Raw genomic sequence first — 17785 nt, 5'->3', positions numbered from 1 at the left:
TAGGATGGTTTTTTGGTTTGGGGTTTTTTTTGTCAAAGTTCTCAGCACAAATGCAACTTCTTCTCTTCAGAGGGATGTTTTAGTAATCTTTTAGAGAGACAAAGAAAAAATTCTCTAAACTGAGAAAGTTGCTATGATCTTTGTGATTAGGGCAGTCTTGCAGTGGAGTAGCGAACTTGGAATACTTTAATGTGTTTTTAATGCTAACAAGTAAAACCATACACAGCACACTTACATTGCCCCCAGCAGCCAATCCCAATTGTACTTTACAATTTTATTGGATGTAACAGAATTTTGTGTAATCCTGTATTTATTTTTAAAACTAACAACAAGCAAACAAAAAAATCCATCTTCAAAACCAGGGAGGAATAGGTTTGCCTTTAGATGCTATGAAGTTTGTTGAAACTGAGGATGCTGGTATCTCCTTAGGGCCAGGACTTGGTGTTTCTAAATATACTGGAAGGGAAAAAATATTCTCTGCTTGATTGTAAGGGAGGCTTATAAAGAAAATATAAAAAAGAATAATATTTTATAATTATATTATTGAAAGGCCTTACAATTAAGTGTTTGAGATAGACTTGATCTAATGAGAGATTGTAAAAAAAATCTAATGGAAATGATGGAAGTCTTAGTTCTGTTGCAGAATTGCACTGTGATATTGTATTTTAGTTATGTTTCTTTAATAGCACAAGTTGGAAGTTCATGAAGTGGAATTCTGAACTACCTTAATAGACAACACACTGATGCATACTTTCAGTCTCAAATTGCTGGTGCTTTGAAGATGGTACTGGAAATAGTCAGATGGCTGCATTTCAACGGTGGGAAACATTCCTGTGTGTAAATACTGTAAAGTGTTTTGGAGGGGGAAACGGCGCTATGTAAATGTAAGACATTAAGTGCCTCTGAAATAATAATAATAATAAAAATTCTAAAGATAAAAGATATCTAGGCTTTTCATGTTTCTTAATGATGTGATTAGGAATTCTGTAGTAAATGCATATGCAGCAAATGCTGAGTTGCTCAATGAGCCGATGGTCTTTGTGTTCAGCTTTGAAAAGCTGCAGTGCTGTGTGAAATTTGCTCTGGAATCAGCCAGGTGATGCCATCCAGTTTAGGCTTAACCAAGTACATGAGCTCAGTTCTTGAAGACACATGCTTAGAGCAGTGGGATTATAGGTGCATTAATCTGCTCTGGGTCTGCACTGGATTGGCTCAGTTGGCTGTAGCCTGGTGCTAATAATGTACGAGCCATTGACCTAAGAGCTGGACTTGATCCTTCTGGGTCCCTTCCAGCCCACAATATTCTGTGAGCCTGGCCTCTCCTTTGTCTCCTGGCCGCTTCTTTTCCCTGTGTTGATTTTAGAAGGGCCTGAATAAGATTAACATAATATCAGTATGTAATTCTTGTGAGTGCTCCTTAATCTTTTTATTTTGGGGATAGTAAGTTCATCTTTTTCCACATTTATTGTATTTTTAATTTTTAGTTGTTTTCCTTCGTTGTGGTAGACATACCAGCTATCAGGATACTTAAAACATGGTAATGTAAAAGTGCAGCCAAAACATGCTTGAATTGACTGATTTTCAAGTGATCAGTGTTTTCTAATACTAACAAGTATGAATCTTTTTCTTTTCTTACCTGAGATTAGTTGTGCAACAAGTGTATTGTAAAGCATTCTTAAAGGGTAGACCTCCCTTTGAAGGAAAATGTCTCAACCAAGAATGCAGTCTTACAAATCAAAGTGTTGTTCAATTAGGTTGATGAGTTAGAGGAGGAAAGAAAGGAATTTCTGTGTTGTGGAGGGGATGTTTAATACGTAAATTTATTTTTAGATACATTAAGATATAAGTTAAAATCCATTATTAAAATTAAAATTTAAATTTAATTGTCATTGGTACTGTGAGATGTCCATAGAAATATCCATGGTAATGGTCATCTGAAATCCCTCTGCAAAAAATAGTGGGCTGAAAAGGTTGGCAAGGTTTTATAGAGAAAATAAACCACAACTTACATCTGTCAAGAAAATCAACAGTGTACAAGTTCAAATTTCTGCTTACAAGGCTGCTGTTCAAAGCAGTTATTTCTATGTATAATCTATTTGCTTCTTTCTTAGGTGTATATAGCCAGATGGTTTGTGCGAGTCTCTTTCCTGAGCATGGAGAGAGGTTTCTTGATTTTACTAATCAGGGATGTGCAGCTGTGTCAGGAAGAGATGGGTTGGCTGGTTTGCTTTCCCTTCACATGTTGTTCTTCAAGGTCTGGACACAGTCAGGTTTTTATTATGATGCCTGAAACTTCACTGGGAAGTTTAAAGTGTCTGTGCACATTGCAGGTCCCTATGTTTGTTTATGTTCTGATGAAACCCATCCTGTCACGTTTACTCGGAGGATGAAACTGGTTTTATTCAACCCAAACCATTCTATCATTCATCTTGAAACAGAAATATAGCCAAGTTAGGTTATTATGAAAGCAGCTTGTCTTTCACGTTAAAAATCTTAGAAAAAATGTTATCTTCAAAGCCTTCTTTGAACTTCTGCATAATTTTCTTTGCTTGAATTCAAAAGCAGAGTCAGGTGACAAATAGCCTGGAACTTCACAGACAGAAGCTGTTTTAAGGGAGTAATTTGGAAAATACAGTAAATTCAGGGATTAAATAGGAGTAATAGGCCTAAGCAAATTCCTTGGGGATTGACTTGGGAAACTGAAGACATTTTGCCAGTAATCCTGCAATGAATGCTACAATGCCAGAATAATCATCCAGTTGGCATTTTTATATGGGAGAAAAGGCAAACTTGGACACTCTACTTATGTGGGGGTCTATCTTTCACAAACCAGACCTAATCACAGTCTCTCTTACACTGCTTAGAAACCTCTCTTAGTGACCTTTGGCAAGTCTGAACCATGAAGATTGAGCACAATTGCTTTTACTCTGAAAAGAGCACATTTGTTGTAATGCCCAGCCCTGTTCCCTGCTCTGCTTGTCCACAAACCAACATCCTTTATTTCCCACCCATCTCTCATTTTGGGAAACACATGATGAACCAAAATAGAACAGAACTGGAAAAATGAGGTCAATTCTGTCTAGACCAAAAGAAATGCTGAGACTGGTTTACTTGGGGAGAAATAGGGAACTCCACCTACGTGACTAAGCAAATTTTCTCCATTAAAGTGACTTAAGAGTCTGGCCTAAATCAAAGCTAATTTTTTAATGCTGATTATTGAAAGTTTGGGGGAGGCTGCTTTGAAAGACGATCCATGTGTGCAATTGAAGAGGCATTCTATGTAACCAAATATACTCTCAATCTCCTTACCCTGAGTGGTTTAGTGCAAGTAGGTCCTAAAAAACAATTGACTACTTTTAATCACTGTACTACAATGACAAGTGTAAAGGTGCTCCCCAAAATAAGCTAATGTTTCTTTAGCTTAATTTACTTAATTATAGTATTTTACTGCAGGAATTTGTTGGCACAAAAGCAACAGCTAAACACAGCTATGTCAGAAGTAACTGATGGGACAGATGTGGTAACACTGAACGATGAAGTATCTATAGAGGGATTAATGTGTTGGGCAAAAAATAATGGTTAAAAAGCAAGGCATGTCTGTCAGAGGATTGTTAAAACTTGGATGCAATATTATGTATTGCAACAAGACTTCTCTGAAAAGCCAGGAACCATATGCAAAGACTTTTTGGAGCATAGTGGGGAATTAAGGGTCAAAGTCAAATTGCAGCCCATCAATGCTAACTAGATTAAGAAAAAAAAACCTTTCAATTTTTTTCAATTATGAAAATAGTTGTGGTGGAACTTTAGTAGGGCTGTGTCTGACAGACAGTATTAGCTCCTGCAGGCACCCTGTATTTTGCTGTCTCTGAGTTTGTTCTGTAGGGACTTGCTTGAAAGACAGGTACAGAAGAGCAGCCTCTCAGCTGACACATGTTTTGACTTCTTGTGCCTATCACTGGCTGTGGAATGGAAAGTCATTGTTTTCAAAAGGTGTTTTTGGGGTTGCTTTTTCAAGACAGGCTCAGCAGAACTCAAAGCACATCTGGCCCAAAATAGCCCCAGTTTCAAACACAGCTGCCTTCCAGCTATTCCTACCCTTTCTTTTCCTTGCCACTGGAATAGCATGTTATCACAGTTCCAAACATAGCTTGTACTTCAGCATAATTCACAGGGCTTCTACAGCTCAATTTATGACATGTGCAGCAGTAGTAAAACATTTTCCAGTACTTCTAGAAGACTACAGTTCTTTCTATAAGGTACTTAGTGTGTTCCTCTAAGAGTTAAAGGGCAGTAAGAGGACTCTTTTCTGTTTCAAGGATACAGAGGAAAGAAAGTCTAGTAAGAAGCTCAACAGTCAGCATGCAAATCTAATTCTGAGCTATTCCTGAGTTTCTGAGACTAAAGATGTTTGTCAGGAGAAGGGAGTATAGTTTTGTGCAGGCTTCAACACCAACTTGCAAACAATAGGTAAGTACTGATGGATTGTTAACTGGGCCTTGTTTCCAGCAATGTTTGAATATTGGACAGCACAGGGTATATTGCAGTCCAAGATTCCTGGAGAAGCTGTCAGTGGGAAGCACTGTATAGGAGATGGGAGGTGTTCAGGAGAAGAGAGATGTTCCTGCCCTTAATATCAGATCTTATTGAGCTGTTCAGTCTCTCTGTTCCTTTTCATTATTAGAAAAGAGAGGATCTAATACATTTCTCATGCCCTTTTCCTCCAAATTTTGGTGAAATCTGGATTTAAACTGGATCTCAGTGTGTTAATCATTTAGAAACATTTGGATTGTTAATGTGCTGATTATGCCCCTTTTTACCACTTGGTGTCACCTTTTCTAGGCTCACGAAGCACAGAAAGCAGACACAGCCTGCAGGATTCCCGCTGAGGCGATGGCTTAGGGCAGAGGCTGTACGTGCAGGGGCGCTGCTCCCTTGGGTGGCTGCGGGGGCAGGCAGGGAGGGAGGGAGGAGCAGCTGCGGGTGACGGTCCTGCAGCGCTGACACACGGCTGTGGTCACCCTCGGCGCTCTCTGGAACCAAGTGGAGAGCTGGGAAATCAGACTGAGTATTATCTCTGTGGAGATGTACGTATTTGGGGTGAAGGAAGGGATGGTAAAGTATGAAGGCAACAGAGGGAAAACTTTTTCTGTTAATCAAGGATGCACTCTTTAAAATGAAAAAACTCAACTAACAAACCCACATTTTTCCCTTGAATAAGGAGTGCTTCCTATTGGAGTAGGTTTTAAAATCTCACTTGCTCTTCTAGTACATTAGCTGATTAATTGAGTTGTGTAATTACTGAATAACTAATTTAAAAAATACCATGTGATCTCACTGGGAAAATATTTCTCTGTTGAAAGGGAGGTGAGTTTTAATTAAACCTCTTTTAATGAAATATTTTTTAAAATTTAACAATGCCAGTACTTTGCTACTTAAATATTTCTCGAAGTAATAAGGTAGAAAACTTGAAAATAAAAATAGAGGAAAATGCATCAGGGAGTTCAAATGAGATCTGGAACTGTAAAGTTCATGTTAATAACTTCATTGCTATTTTAAACAAGATGCTAAAAAAATTACACTTTAATTAGGTGCCGTGAGGTATTTGGAGCTGTACTAGTGAATGTTGTGAAAGTTACTGTCTCAATAATACTGACCAAGAGGAGCTGTAGAAGGTAAAAAAATAATGCTTCCATGCTATTAATATGTTTCTGATTGTGATTAAGAGACATGGATTTATTCAGATTCTATATTAAGATTAAAATGAGAGAGATCCTGCCTACCTGTCTGAAGAAATAAGGCAGAGGGTTCATCTCTCATGAAAAATAAGTAATGGGAATGAGTAGGGGATGGAGGAGAGGAAGGGAAACATCAACAAAAGAACCAGGGGAAGCCAGGAGCAGAAGCATTTCAAGCTTCTTACAGGAGCCAGTCACACAAATATGTTGCTTTTGACAAGATGAGAAACGGGCACAACTTCTGCAATTGGACATCTGAGACAGCCTGGCAGTGAAACCCTGGGGGCAGTCAAGGTGGCTGCTTGTTTATAACCAGATACTGACAGGTTTTTCTGGAAGAAACCATCCCTGAGAGAAATCTTGCTGTGAACCTGGCTAATTCAGCTACAATTAGAGGCTGAGGAGTTACAGGGAAAGATGTTCTTTCTGGGTCCTTTGGGGGTTGCTGCAAGAGGCTCGGTGGGTTGAATGAGGGCCTGTGCCAGAAGAAGCAGAAGGATCTCGTGCTGGGAAGGTTTCTCAATATACGTAGTAAGGAAGAGATCTTGTAGCACATCTTTATGTCCTGAGCTTTGCTAAAAGTTCTGCTGTAGTGCACTGTAAGACACACACATCAAATAAGGGAAGGGCAGCTCTCTGTGGCAGTTTGTAAGGGACAGACTGGGCGTAGTCTGTGAGGGAGCATATGCCATGGTGAGTAACACCACACCTAAGGGTTGTGGAAAGATTTTCAGCTGACCAGTTCCTGCTTCTGTCCTGTCCAGCAGGTTGTTCTTTTCCTGTCATTCTCAAACATGCACACCAGGACAAACATAGACTATAGAAAGTATGGTTTGTTGTATGTGGATAAATTCTGTGTAATTAGATTATTCAATTGACTCTTGGATCTGGTAATGTATATTACAAGGTTTCTGAAATTGTGGCGATCACTGCTAACCTGCAAAATAATCAGCTTTACAAAACTGAACTGACAGGGTAATCTGTCACAGTTGTTTATTCTCACTTCATGCAGAAAACTCTTTGTCCTGAATTGCCACATAACTAGTGATCCAAGTTAAGCTCATAATCATGTTCTTATCATTACATGCCTCTCAGCAGCAGCCTTCTCACACTGGAAAGCTGAGTCTGCTAGAAATAGCTAAGCTGTTTGCTGCCATATCCATCATACACTTCTGAAACTCTCTACAGTTGTTCATTTTAAGTAATGGCAGTAATTTTATTATCTGTGTTTGCTGTTAGGGCTGACAGAAAAGCAGCAGAACAGCATCAGCCTTTTTTTGCCTGTGTGAAGAAGAATGTGGTTTTAAAGCAGGCTTGTTAAGTATGCAGTGTTACAGATTCACTTGCACAAGGAGAGGACACAAGTACTGTGTGAGGGAGCTATGTAAATGTGTTTATCCACTTGAAATAGTTGGACACCTTTTTCAGATGATGGAGCTAAGTGGAACAGGGAAATAGGGAGCATCAATAGGAACACGCTTGCTTACAGAAACCTGCTTAGAAGAGGAGCCAGGGAACTTAGCTGCATAGGAAAAGCCTTCCCTTCCTCAGATCCATTCCCTGTGTGTCTGCCTTCGTCTTAAATCCATACAGTGCTGGAGTGGCCACATGTGTGGGCCTATTCTTTCTTCCTAGTGACAACACATTTATTGGTATTACAACTTCTGCCCAACCCAATACTCTGAGAAAGTCTCTGCCTAAAACATTTTGTGTGGGTTCAGCCCAAGAACTAGAACTTACAGAAATTTGCAATTAAGAAGCCCCTTTCTCAACTGTCTCCACAAACAGAAAACACCCTCTTTGAAATAGGATCTGTGAGCCCCGTGACTCTGGTTACTCAGCATTGTTGGATGATAACATACTGCAGCTAGGAAACAGAAGTGCTTCAGACTTCCAGAACTGGTGCAGTCAGGGGTCTCTCTTTTACCATTTAAGGCACTTGTTTGCATTTCTGTGGGTGTCTCTTCTCCCCTCCTTCCCCCCACCCAAATTCAGAACAAACCCAGAATCTCTTTAAGTAACGAAGTATGATTTATAGCATACTGTGTTGTCTATGACAAGCAACTGCATGGTCTAATTTAATAAATGCTATGCTGTAATTACACACTTTCCTTTTCCTATTAGCTCTTCCCTTTTGTGAGTCTGGCACTGAATGAAGCTGAGGAAGCAGAGTGCCTCGGGGAAGGGAAGTAATGATGACAACTTTGGAATGTTTTTAAATTGACTCCCACGAGCTCTCATGTTTTTGATTGTTGTTGTAAGATTCCTTCTCCATACAAGGTTTATACATCAGCAGAAAAGGCATTAAGCACTTATTGCTCAACACGAAATAAACAAGGCTTTGGGGGGGAATTTTGGTATTTTTCTTCCCTCTGTAAAAAGAGGAATTAAAGACCCAAGAAAACCCCCCTTAAACCACACTTAGACATTCCCAGGAGTTTTGACACATACACAGATGGTAGCTATAGTCCAGCAGGGATGAAAAATAAAAATAAAATTCTGTACAAATTGTTTGTTTGGGATAATACTTTTGTAAGGTATTCCTTCTCATGAATACAGTGGATATCTTCTTTTAAGGCATGTATAAAGTGTTGAGATCCACAACCAGTTAGTTCCAACTACAAGGTGATTTTTTTCTATTCTCTTGAGTTTTTGTGTTTGTGTATGCTGACCACCATCATTAGCAGCTCTCATCTCTGAGGCAGGCCCATAATGCCTTGAATGAACATCAGTAACACAAGTACAGCCAGCACGGTGGGAATGGAAGGAGAAGCTGTGAATGCAAACCCTGACTAATTGCTCATGTAAGTGGATAGCAGAAATGGGACTCAGGACTCTTCAAACCCTCCAATTTGTGAACTGTGGCTTCTCCTAGATTTATCCTTGCAGGTGCCCTGGTATTCTGTTTTATACACTGTTAGATTGTGGCAGTTTGGCTACACTGCTGTCCCAAAATAAGTTTCCTGAATGTATATTTAATTTACTTCTGGAATGAATACTGTACATCATTTTGAAAAGGAAAAGAAAGACTTATGTTTCCAGTCACCTTTATTTTACTAAAAAAGTATAAATTACAATCATAAATACAGATAACACCAGTATAAAAATTAGCCATATATTTATATATATAATTACATTTATATAAATATATCATATAAACATAATTATATATAAAATATAATTATATATATAATATATTTATTATATATATAATTATATAAATATATAAATTCTCATTTATAAATACTAAAAGTCAAAGCAACAGATATCTCCAAATTCCATCACCAAGATGATTTGAATCTACACCACAGAAACCATTCTTCAACTGTTAATTAAAAATGATGTTCAAATGCAATAAATACTGCTACCTATTCAGTGCTTGCTGAAGTGAGTTACTGTTGACTCAAAGCCTGCAAAGTATTTGTTCTAACACTTAGTTGAAACTATCAGAATCCCATCTGTAAAACTCTAGGTGTAGTGTAACTGGATATACTTTCCAGATAAAGAGCAAGTACCTGCTTCAATAGTGTTTCCTACAAATTGCCAGTGCAGTAGTTTCAGTTTGTTTACCTTTGTCTGCATCCAAAGATAAACAGACCAAGTTAATTTTATCCAAGAAGTGCAAAAACAATAGTAGCAGTTTTGTCGCATCTGAACTAACAGATTATTTCACCAGTTAATATTGTTAAGAGGCAGATAAATACAGGGTTTGTTTCATAGAAACAGAAAAATATTCCTTTTGAGTTAGGTAAAGGACATCTATTTTTCAATAGTAGTGTTTTTTCCCCTCACAAGTACCGTAAGTCTTCTGGCTCAATAAGGCCATGCTGATCAAGTTAAAAGTACCTCTAGTTCAGAATCCTGTTTGACAGGACAATAGAAGGAGCTTGGGAACAGTCTGTGAAAAATGTCTCTACAAAGAGACCTTGGCAATTTAGAGATGGCCAATCACCAGCCATAGGGAGTTCTAAAAGGGAGAGTGCTGGGCTTGGCACCAGGCATGGGGCAGCCCTGGCGTACAGACAGGCTGGGGAAGGAGAGGCTGGACAGCAGAAAGGGGCCTGGGGGACCTGGTCAAGGCAAAGTTGAACATGAGCCAGCAGGGCCCTGGCAGCCAGGAGGAACATCCCTGTCCTGGGGACATCAGGGACAGCATCACCGCCAGGCAAGGGAGGGGATTGTCCCGCTCTGCTCTGAGCTGGGGCGGCCTCACCTCGAGCGCTGGGGGCTTCTGGGTGCCACAATCCAAAAAAGATATTGAGCTGTTAGAGAGGGTCCAAAGGATGGTGAAGGCTCCAGAAGGGAAGCTGTGTGAGGAGTGGCTGAGGTCACTTGGTCTGTTCAGCTGGAGAAAAGGAGACTGAGGGGAGACACTTCAACAACCTTGCCAAGGAAGCAGAGGGGCAGGTGCCAATCTCTTCACTCTCGTGACCAGTGACAGGGCTCAAAAATCCAGCATGAAGCTGAGTTAGGGAAGGTTTTGGTTCAGTATCAGGGAAAAGATTTTCACCCAGAGGATGTTGGTCACAGCAGCAGCCTGGCAGAGGTCAAGAAGCTGTCAGAGAGCACTCTCAGGTACAGGCTGTGACTTGTGGGTACGGTGCTGTGCTGGGCCAGGAGCTGGACTCGATGATCCTGATGGGTCCCTTCCAACTCAGCACATTCTATAATTCTATGATTGTAACAGATCACCAGAATGTTCTTCCAGCCTCTGGCCACTAATGACACAGGGCTTCCTGGTATCTGGATTTTTTAATCCACATAAAGTTTGGGCTTCAGAATTCCAGTTTCAGAGAGCCTAAAAGGCTCCACTCAATTACCCAATTTTGTTGTTGGGTGTTGGGGAAGATGAAACAGGAAAGCCTTATAAATATGATTGTCTGGCAAAAGATTTTGAGAATATAGAGACTATAAGCGCGATTGAAATGAAAGCAAGTTTTGAGATCCCTTAGTTACTGAACAATGGGAAAACAATGGTGTGGCCACTGAAGGTAATGCCCTTTTGATGAAACAACACCCTCTGCTTGCAGACAGGTCCAAGGGTCAGAGCAGACCCTGTCAGCTTGGCAGAAGGGGTCCAAAGAGTAGTTTTTAGGGTTTAAAATGTAGCACAATATGGTAATAGTGATTCTTATAGGCTGTATGGAAATGCTATAGGATTTCTATCTTGTACTAAATTGGTTAGTTAGAATCAGGATATTCAACACAGAAGATGATTTATTATATTTTAACGGGAGCTTCACTTACTTACTTTCTGTACTCTTACTCTTAGCTCTTAGCTCTTACCCCTTTTATGCTTTCACTCTCTTACCCTCTCATCCTCTCTACCCCTCTCTTCTCTCAGGCCTGCTCTGAGCTGCAGCTGGCAGCTCCCAGCAGGGCCCTGCACCCAGGCCCTTTGCAATGAACAGCAAGTTCCACAACCTGGCTTCAGAGATCTCTTGTCTCTGTCCGTCCTGACCGTGCTACCCCCGTCACTCCTACAGTTGGGGTTTTTTCTGCTTTGGCTCTGCCACTAGTGTTTGCAGTACTTTTTCCTTAGATACCATTAAGCAGCTCCTTTTCTCTCTCAGCTCTTGCTCTCTTTGCTTTCTTGCGTTTACACAGAACCACGGGAAGGACAACGGCGAGAGTGATGACTGCAACTGCTATCACTGCTAAGATGATAAAGACTTCTGTTCCATATTCTGTGGAGGAAAAAAAATCCAAGATTGAGTTGTCAGAACCCACAATGTCACAGTGCTACAAACTCCTAGCACTCATTCTGCTGAATGAAAAAATGCTTTCTATGTGTTAGTCTCACAAAAGTGGAGTCACCACATCGGTGTGAACTGAACAGATTTTAACATGGATTTGTTGAACTGAAGTAAAGTTTTATTCTACCTCGCTCACTCTAGGTTTTAATCTAGTTTAGTTAGTGCACTAAAGTACCATGCTAACACCACAAGAATAAGTCAAACCATTCCCCCTGCCTGTACATTATTTCTGTCCTCGTGAAAATCTATTCAAGGTTACAAGCTAGAAAAGACCAAGAGAAGATTTTTCTATTTAAATTTTAATGAAATTGCAATCTATCACTTTTGTGATAAATTCTCTGGATAAGAAAGCTAATTTGAGTTCATTTGCCATTTTAGAAAAGTTTTTTTCTAGAGTGCAAATATTCTTACTCAGGGAGTAAGATACAGTACAGCAATGTGATATTATTTAAGTAATATTGATGACTGTATATTGAAGAAAGTGTTATCCAAATGCCTGTCTGATTCACCTACACTTGCTAACTTATTTACCAGTAAAGAAGTCTATCTGCCAACCTCTGACCTCGTAACAGGAAAGAAAGTCTTATTCTCATCATCTCCTTTTGGCGTAACTAAAGGTCAGTTCATTCTACAAGTAAATGGATATGTAGGTTTCCAACACTTTGATGTTTTAGAGCTAATCCTTCAAGCACTTCCTATGGCACCTGCTATTGGAAGGATCCAAGGAAAACAATTCGAAACAAAAATGAAGCTGAAGGCTATTGATGACATCTGGAACCTCAGACACCAGTCATCAACTGAGACATTTTAACCAAAACAGTTGGGCAAAACCCTAAAACCAGCTCCAACTAACTAAAGATGGTGGACTCTTACTTAAAGTGAGGTCTTCCCATGAATTTCCATGTTCTACCTGTGTATTCTAACTTACACAGTAAACAGGGCATTTCATTGCAGGCACCAGAATTTAAAGATGTAGATTTTTTTGTTAGACTATTAAAGACTGAGTGACAAACCTCATCTGATACTTACCATCTAAGATATTCCTTCCTACACTGGTGCAGAGCACCCTGCTTTCTTGGCCATTACGATTTTCTCTGCGAGAGGGAATGATTCCCTGGACATAGAAGCAATAGTTCTTTCCACTGTCAACACTTACTTCAAAATTATGGCTTTTTGTTGTTACATCTTTCTGTAAAGGAAAAAAATATTCCAAGTGTCAACTCTGAAGGTAACACAGAAATTGTGTAACTATATAGAATGTAACAATTATTACAGAACAAAAACTAGAGTTAGACCGTACCTTTCCAGAACTTTGATCTTTCCAGTAATAGAGTTTGTATTCCAGGTCATGCTGGAAAATATCTTGAATACTCATAAAGCTTCCATTAGGAAATATATATGGTGTAAGCGGATCTTTGAACACGACATTCAGTTTGGAACCTTTTTGTGAATAATCCTTTATCTCTGGTTTTCCAATAACAGCTAAACAAAGATTTTTAGAATTTAAAAAATGACATCATTTATATACGACACGCTCTTTTTCCTTCCACCCTCCATTACCTTCCCTTCTCAAATCTATTACAAGCTTACAAAGCCAGTGAAGGCCTAGATTGTAAACAAGTATCCTCACCCAGTGCGTACTATTAACTAAATGGTCTACTCAGTGCCATGAGAAACAAATGAGAAACAAACTAAAATCTTTCACCCTCCCCTACAACAGGGAAAGCTTTATGCCTGAATACCTTCTTTTCTGGTATCAGCTGGGTTACCATAAGAATCTATTGAAAAAAAACATTTAAGCTCAATCTAAACCTTGTTTAAATCAACAGAAATAATCTTGAAAATAAATTTATAGTAAGATTTAATTGACAATCCTACTTACTCTGGCTATAAGGTGTAAATTTTTCAGAGACTTCAAAAGGTGGCTCTTCAAAGTTATCCATCTCCGCAGGCTTTACAGACAGTATGTGTGCTGTATAGGTCTCCTTTACATTCCTGAGCGCATCAGTAACATCACACTCTGTTTCTGATGTCTGTATGCATTTTCTTCTCACGTCAGATGTCTGTCTGAAAAGAGCAAGAAGGAAATGTCAACACTTTTGAACTAGACATATATGTATTACATACTTAGATACATTAAAAAACATCTTCCCCCTCAAACTGTATAGATTTCCCTCATCCAATAGAACAGCCTTGCAGGCTAAAAGGAGCAAAGCTCAAAAGTCACTATCCTGTACAGCTGTATTTCACAATTCAAAGCAGAATTCAGTAAATCAAGCATGATTGATATTAATTACAGAAATGTGCCATAGGACGCATTTGGTTTTGCATTTATGCAAATGCCACTAAGAACCAGACAGTAGCAGCAAATTTCAATGCAGAATTGCAATTTAAAAACACTGACAAAAAGTATGAACCATGTACTTCTCTTGATTTTTAAATGATAGAAAGGTCCATTTACTTGCGAAATAGCAATGAGACTATGAAAAATGTTAATTTCTCATTTTACCTCCTCACAAGAAGGAACAAAAAACCAAATTAGATATTAATCCTTTAGTTCTTTTCCCTCTTTTTGCTGGTGAATTAAGGAAAGCTAAAATTGTGTGATCTCAACTGGAAGAGCGAGTGCTCCCTGTTTGAATATTAACAAAGGGTTTTTTTCTCAAAGTAGATCAAGTTTCCTTGTTTAGAGTCAGCTGAACTCCCTTCTCACTTCATCAGATTTCTTTTGTCACAGATCAGTGAGGGACAGTGCCACAAGAAATGCACTGAAAAGGGATAGAGGTTTGACCTTTTTGATGAAACAAATGTACTTTGTAAATATACGTACAAAAGAAAGCAAACATTTAATCCTATGTCCTCCATAACAGCAACTTCAGTTAAAAGAGATGCCTCTGCTGCAGAACTACACCTGATTCTATACTGAATCTCAGGCAAACAGATTTCAGTTTTTTGCAAGCAAAAGGTCTGGAAAGAAAGTCCAGATTCAAAAATATAATAAAATGTGTTCTGCTAAGTGTGTGCTTTTAAGTCCATTAATCTAATCACGCCTAAAAATGAAAAAGAACATTAGCCATTACACTGGTATTTCACTTTTTAGTCATGAGAGAACACTCATTTATGTGCCACTTTTAGAGACAGTAGAGACTACAGTACCACAGTACCATGTAGGAAGTTTGATGATGCATTTTCCCTTTAGGGCACATTTAATAATGCTCTGTGTATTAAAATGGGAGCTAAAACTGGCACAGATTTATTACTGAACTTCATGGAAAGTTTTGTGCAGTTCTGAAAGAGGTATTAGGCACTTCACATAAGCTGGCTATGTTTATATCTACAATATTTTACAGCTTACATAAAACACAATATCAGAGCAAATCTTGACAGAGGGAAATGAACAAAGGTAATTTTTAGTATTACTCAGCAAGACAAAAATATTAATTACTGTGATTCACTGATTAGAATAAAATGCAGACTCATTTATTAGACACCTCCCAAGACTGAAGACACAAGTCCAGACACCTTGGAAGACATAAGTTCTGTCTAATATGTGGTATGTCAGGTTGAGTATCAACTCCTTCAAAGTATCCTGGCTGGCTCTCTCGAGCAGCACCGAACCCCAGAACTGAAATACTGATCTAAAGCTCATTTCTCCATTTCCGAAGTGGGCAAAACCAGAAGCCTAAACCTGATATTTTTATAGTAGGACACTAAGAAGTATTAGGCAATTTTCCTAAATCCCAGTATTTGAGCACTTTTCCTGTTACATTCCCTTTCAGAAATATTCAAACATGCTCTCTTTTCATTTTCTTCAATTGCCATTAATGAACATATCATGGTGTTATCTACTTACCCATGTATTTCTACAGTATAGAAGTAGCCTGATGGTTTTGGTTGCCACTGTAGTATAGTTTTAAAATTGATTGAAGACCAAGTTATATTGACTGCTGTTGGTAGGTCCTTATAGCCTTTAAATACAGAAGAGAGTGCCATCAGTCATATTATATATAAATCCTGTTTCCCTGCAGTCATTGTTCAGTTGCCATTAATTGCAACTTGGAAACATTTTCTTGGGGGAAAAGGCTCAGTCCTGCCCTTAGGAAAGGACTGCTCATCTTACTAAAGGAATGTGTCCTGGTAGAAGTGAAGAATGAGAAGACAATTATTTTCTGTCTTGTAACTCTGAAACTGATGAGGTAATTTAGAGTTCCTTTTTGATCCAAGACCTCCGCAGAAGGTATAAAAGCTTGAACATTCTCGTGAATGAAGCACTGAACAAATGAGGCATAATTCAAAATCATCCCTAGCCGAATCTGCAGAAAGCGTTTGCTCCTGGATTCCCATTTCCATATTTAGGAAAGATAAAGTCTCTTTAAATATCAGTGGTTACCCTACACACCTACAGTATATGAGAGAGGCCACCCCGGGATGAGCTCGTGTCCCCCTCAAGCACATTTTTGGCCAGCCACAGCTGCTTCGGGGAAATGCCCAGGACGAAGCCGGATGGGAAAATCCCTCGCAACCCTGTAAACTCTGGAAACCCCTCGACAAGCTCGGAGCTGGGAACAACGGGAGGAAATCTTGCGACTCCTCTACAGCTGCCCACCCCCGAGGCGGTCCCCGCTCCCAGCACGGCCGCGGCCAGTGAGGAGCCCGCAGTGGCGCCCGGCCCCGGCCGCCGGAGCGCTGTGCAGGGAGGGCCCGCGTCCCTGTCCCCTGCCCGCCGGCGCGGGGCCGCTCTCCCCGGACTCCCTCAGGGACACCCCGTCCTGGGGCTCCGGGGGACCGATCGCCGGCGCCATCCCTCCCACATCATCCCGCCCCATCCCGTCCCGTCCCGCGGGCCGTCACTCACCGGCGGCCAGGGGCCAGAGCAGCGCGCCGAGCAGCAGTGCCCGTGGCGGGGCGGCGGCACGCAGCATCCTGGGCGCGCTGAGGGAGCTGCCGCTGGCGGCCGCCGCCGCCGCATATATGGGGCAGCGCCGCGCAGAGGCGGGACCCAGGCCGCGCCCCGGGGCCGCGCAGCGGGGGCGAGGGGACGGAGCGCGGCGGAAGCGCTCGGGCACCCCCGATTGAGCAAACACAGCGCGGGATCTTCGAGGAAAGGGAGGGAGGGGCGCTGACGGACGGACGTGTCCCTCGGGATGCAGCCCCGCCACCGCATCCCCCGGCGCAGGCCGAGCTGGACGTGAGGGCGCACCTGGACATGCCTGCGGTCCGTGTCCCTCTGCCTGGTTGGTGTCATCAGGCCCTTGTACCACCCCTCCCTTCTCCTCTTGGAATTCTGCTGAAACTAGACACCACTGGACAGCCAGCTTCATCCTCTGCAAACATTTGGCTGGCTGTCGAGGGACACCCCAGCTCGGAAGTGGCTGCTCTGTGGGGCAGCTGGTCATGCAGAAGCGATGTTGGGTTAATTAACTTTGATCCCGTACATTCTGAAGGGCTAAATATGCCAGTCCTTCCCTCTGCACACAGGACATTGGACACAACTGCTCAGCTAGACCACATCCTCCATCCCCTCACAGCGGCCCCTGTCAAGGCTCATCGGTCACACCAGACAGAAAGTAAGTTTCAGGTGTTCAGGGCTTAGTAAGTACCTCACTCCCCTATAAGCCAGGGGGTCTTAGCGCTTTTCCTGTAAGGTCACATTGGAAAGGTACGCCATTTTCAGAGGAGCAGGGAATTGCTGACAGGAGGCGTTCCGGGTCTCAGCCTTTGCTGAGGCTCGGGCTCCTGGGCCGTGCGTGGCGGTCGCGGTGTCCCCCAGGGCCTTTGCCCGGGGGCGGCTGTGCCTCTGTGTAATGCTCCAGCTCTAGAGGGAGCTGAGCTCGCAGGAGCTCGGGACTCTGCCGCAGGAAGGTGGGAAACAGACGGCGCAGTAGAACTGTGTCAGAATTCAGGGGGACATACGCATTTACAGTCTCAGACTGACTTATTTGCATTTTGATGCTGACTTGGTACCATGGACGTGGAACATGTAGGTAAGAGAAGAAGACTAATGGAGGAGTTGAATATTTCATTACCTTTAATTTTCGTGATTGACACATACTTGTCTGCAAGCAATCAGTTCTCTCTCATAATGCAAAATAAATGCATATGGAACAAATGACAATATCCATTCAATCAGAGTCTGCATCAGAATCCATATTATTCTAAGGCACACCTAAACCCTTGACTTTTAAGTTATTGACATACCTTCATTAATTCCAGCCATACACCTTCTCATTTTCCTGCTTTGTTTTTCATCAAATTTCAACACTGTCTTTATGTATGCTAACATTACCTCAGCCA

The 17785-nt window shown here is 41.1% G+C and overlaps 1 protein-coding gene across 1 annotated transcript; it reads right to left on the bottom strand.

The window, feature by feature from the left end:
• Nucleotides 1–10927: 10927 nt before the first annotated feature.
• F3 (coagulation factor III, tissue factor) lies at nucleotides 10928–16519 on the bottom strand. The gene is made up of 6 exons (XM_064720136.1): nucleotides 16347–16519; nucleotides 15345–15459; nucleotides 13374–13558; nucleotides 12792–12973; nucleotides 12521–12680; nucleotides 10928–11422 (listed from the first exon to the last, which is right to left on the bottom strand). The coding sequence occupies exons 1-6, from the start codon at nucleotides 16411–16413 to the stop codon at nucleotides 11274–11276; spliced, it is 858 nt and encodes a 285-aa protein (XP_064576206.1). The 5' UTR covers nucleotides 16414–16519; the 3' UTR covers nucleotides 10928–11273.
• Between the last annotated feature and the right edge of the window lie 1266 nt (nucleotides 16520–17785).

The sequence above is a fragment of the Zonotrichia leucophrys genome, chromosome 8, assembly GCF_028769735.1.
Source record: "Zonotrichia leucophrys gambelii isolate GWCS_2022_RI chromosome 8, RI_Zleu_2.0, whole genome shotgun sequence".
Taxonomy (NCBI): domain Eukaryota; kingdom Metazoa; phylum Chordata; class Aves; order Passeriformes; family Passerellidae; genus Zonotrichia; species Zonotrichia leucophrys.
Note: the sequence above shows the minus strand (reverse complement) of the source record. Positions and strands in the feature narration are given on the sequence as shown.

Coding starts and splice junctions, on each gene's coding strand:
- F3 (XM_064720136.1), bottom strand. CDS start 16,413: ATGCTGCGTGCCGCCGCCCCGCCACGGGCACTGCTGCTCGGCGCGCTG. Junction 12,681..12,791: donor AAGATCAAAGTTCTGGAAAG/GTACGGTCTAAC, acceptor TTTCCTTTACAG/AAAGATGTAACAACAAAAAG. Junction 11,423..12,520: donor AGGAAGGAATATCTTAGATG/GTAAGTATCAGA, acceptor TTTCCTCCACAG/AATATGGAACAGAAGTCTTT.